Consider the following 2,504-nt stretch of genomic DNA (forward strand, 5'->3'; position numbering starts at 1 on the left):
CAGCAAGGTTGGGAGGAGGGAGATGGGGAGGGAATGGATGGAGACTAGTGAGGTGAGACACAACCATCCACCAGACACCGACCCTGCAGGAACCTGGGACAATGGGAGAGGAAGGGGGAGAGAGAAGAAAACAGCTTGGTATTACCCAGAGCAATGCTGAGAAAGCCTGCAACAGCTTCCTGATCTCAAACCAAGAACGGTCCAGTCTAGAAGCACCCTTTGGGTCCCCAGGGCACTTCTGTTTATGACATTGAGTTATTCCTCTATGTCTGGGCAGTAAAACCTCTCGCATTACCCTCCTCCGATGACTGTCTGGAGTCACACAGCGAACGACCTCTCTTAGAGACTCATCCTACGGTTTTTCCCTTCACCTGGTCACTGTCCCCACCACGGGGCTGTTTGGATTTGCTTTGCCACTGGTCCCCAGGAGGTGGTGCCCCAGCCAGCAGTGACCACCTGAGACCCAGGAGGGGGATGCTGCTTGGGGTTTTGCCCTGGGCAGAGATGATCTGAGCAATGTGAACCGTGCTCTGGCTGCTCCCTTGAACCATGGCTCCAGCCAGCGTTTGGAGGTGACCAACACGAGGGCAGCGGTGGCAGGGTCCCACTCACCGCAGGGGACGGGTGCTATACAGCCGTGCACACAGTGCTGACTGTGAACTCCGTCTCGTTGGCCATGATGTCTGTGGGCTGCAGGTTTCGGTCGTACATCGGATTTTCAAACGTTGCTCGGACGTTGGTGTTTTCGTGGCCCGCGTAGCCGTTGAACGGGACCTTTGGTCTTCTCCTGCGGGATGGCAGAGAGAAAATCCAGAGAGGTCACAGCTAACCCTGACAAGAAGTCAGTGGAAAGAAAAAAAGCTGCTTTTGATGAGAGTAAACACCCGGGGATAAAAGCAGAAGGGATCTACAGAAAAATCTTCCTATACATTACACATGCTCCCCCCGCGGAGCGGCCGGCTGCACGATGCTTTGCGGTGCAGCAACATCTCCCCAGCAATGCATCGATCAGGAGAAGCAACTAATCTACAACATATGCAAAGCCAGCATGAACGCTGGAGTATGAAATTTACCTTGTCTTATCCTACTTAACATTGCCACAAATCTTCTTAATGGCCATCAAAGCCCTCACCGCTCCCTCCTCCTGCCACCCTCGCCCCTCCACGCATGCTTGCTCCATTATTTTGTCATCTTCTGAATTAAATGAGAAACCCAGGGCTAGGGGGAGGGCTTTTAAGTCAAGCTCACAAATATTTCTGTCAGCCCCCTGATTTCATTTCACCTGCTGGCACCACTGCAGAAACCCACCTGTGTTTGTAGAGATAAAGCACAAACCCTGCAATAATCAGGGCGATGAAAGGCACAAGAATGGCAGCTGCCACAGAATGTTGGATGCAAAATGGTGGCCTATTGATTCTGGATCATTTTCCATCATGCTGATGTCTGAAACACAGCAGCAGTAAAGACATTTCAACACACCGCAGTGGGAAACGGGGTTTGCTCGAGTTACGGGTTACATCTGCAACAACGGAACGAGACGGTTACACGTGTTGTTGTTAAAGGTAATTAAAAGGTTCTGAGCTGCGTGAAGAATGGTTTGGAGATCTAGCCCAGCTTAGACACCCATCATTTATTTAGAACTGCAATTAAAGAGAGATGTAAATAGATTTATCTTACTAAAATGGTCAAATTCAGATGCTTAAAGTCAGGCTTTAAGGAAGACTTTCAAAGGCTGCAATAACGAGCATCTAATTCTCCACAAAGGTGACAAGGCTCCAGGGTCAGATTCCAAAAATCCTACGAGATCGAAGAGCTCAAGCCACATTTTAAGGGAGATTTAGGAGCTTAGACCTTGGGTTATCCAAGCTCTAAAGTGCCTCTGTGACTTCTGAAAGTGAGATGGAGACACTTCTTGTGACAGCAATGGGACTCGGGTGTTCAGCTCAGAGATCTGGCAACATGCAGGTGCCCTTCGTGCCTCCAAACTCTTTGTTCCCAAATTAAAAATTTTGTTGTTATGTTGTTCGTTTGAACCTGATGGTTCACAACCAGCTATAAAGATCTGGGCTGAAAACTAAAGTCAGGGACAGGAGAAACGTTCCCTGTTTGAAAACCTCCCCTAGCACCCAGATCCAGCTCTTAGCAATCAGGGAAAAGGCAGTCATCGGGAGAACTTACCGAGCCTCTGAAGGCCAAACTGCCCGAAGCCTTTGCCACGCACGAAGCCCTGGTACACAAACGTGCCGCTTGACGACTCCGATGAGACCTGCAACGACAGGCGAGCGGAGATCAACAGATCTGCTCAACGCTTCCCTGGGATTTTACCACCCACCCTGTCACAGTCTCTTTGAAGTTCATGCAGAGCATTAATTTGATTCAATCCCCCAGAAAACTGGGGCATTTTTTAAGAAGTCTGACTGCCCAGTAACTTGACTCTCACATCTCAAAGGAAGGAAAAAAAAAAAATCTTGTTTGCAATAAATTACGGTACATGTCACTGGTTC

At 49.2% G+C, this 2,504-nt stretch overlaps 1 protein-coding gene across 1 annotated transcript in view; it reads right to left on the minus strand.

Moving 5' to 3' along the window:
- Window positions 1-627: 627 nt before the first annotated feature.
- Window positions 628-2,504, minus strand: part of LOC104471884 (CUB and sushi domain-containing protein 1-like) — a gene marked incomplete at its 5' end in the record, with an annotated part of 92,208 nt that continues 90,331 nt past the window's right edge. Inside the window, 4 exon segments of the mRNA XM_010087381.1 lie at window positions 628-787; window positions 1,309-1,387; window positions 1,390-1,443; window positions 2,179-2,266. Coding sequence (XP_010085683.1) covers window positions 628-787; window positions 1,309-1,387; window positions 1,390-1,443; window positions 2,179-2,266 — 381 coding nt within the window.

This window comes from Pterocles gutturalis, unplaced genomic scaffold (assembly GCF_000699245.1).
Source record: "Pterocles gutturalis isolate BGI_N339 unplaced genomic scaffold, ASM69924v1 scaffold8786, whole genome shotgun sequence".
NCBI classification, from domain to species: Eukaryota; Metazoa; Chordata; class Aves; order Pterocliformes; family Pteroclidae; genus Pterocles; species Pterocles gutturalis.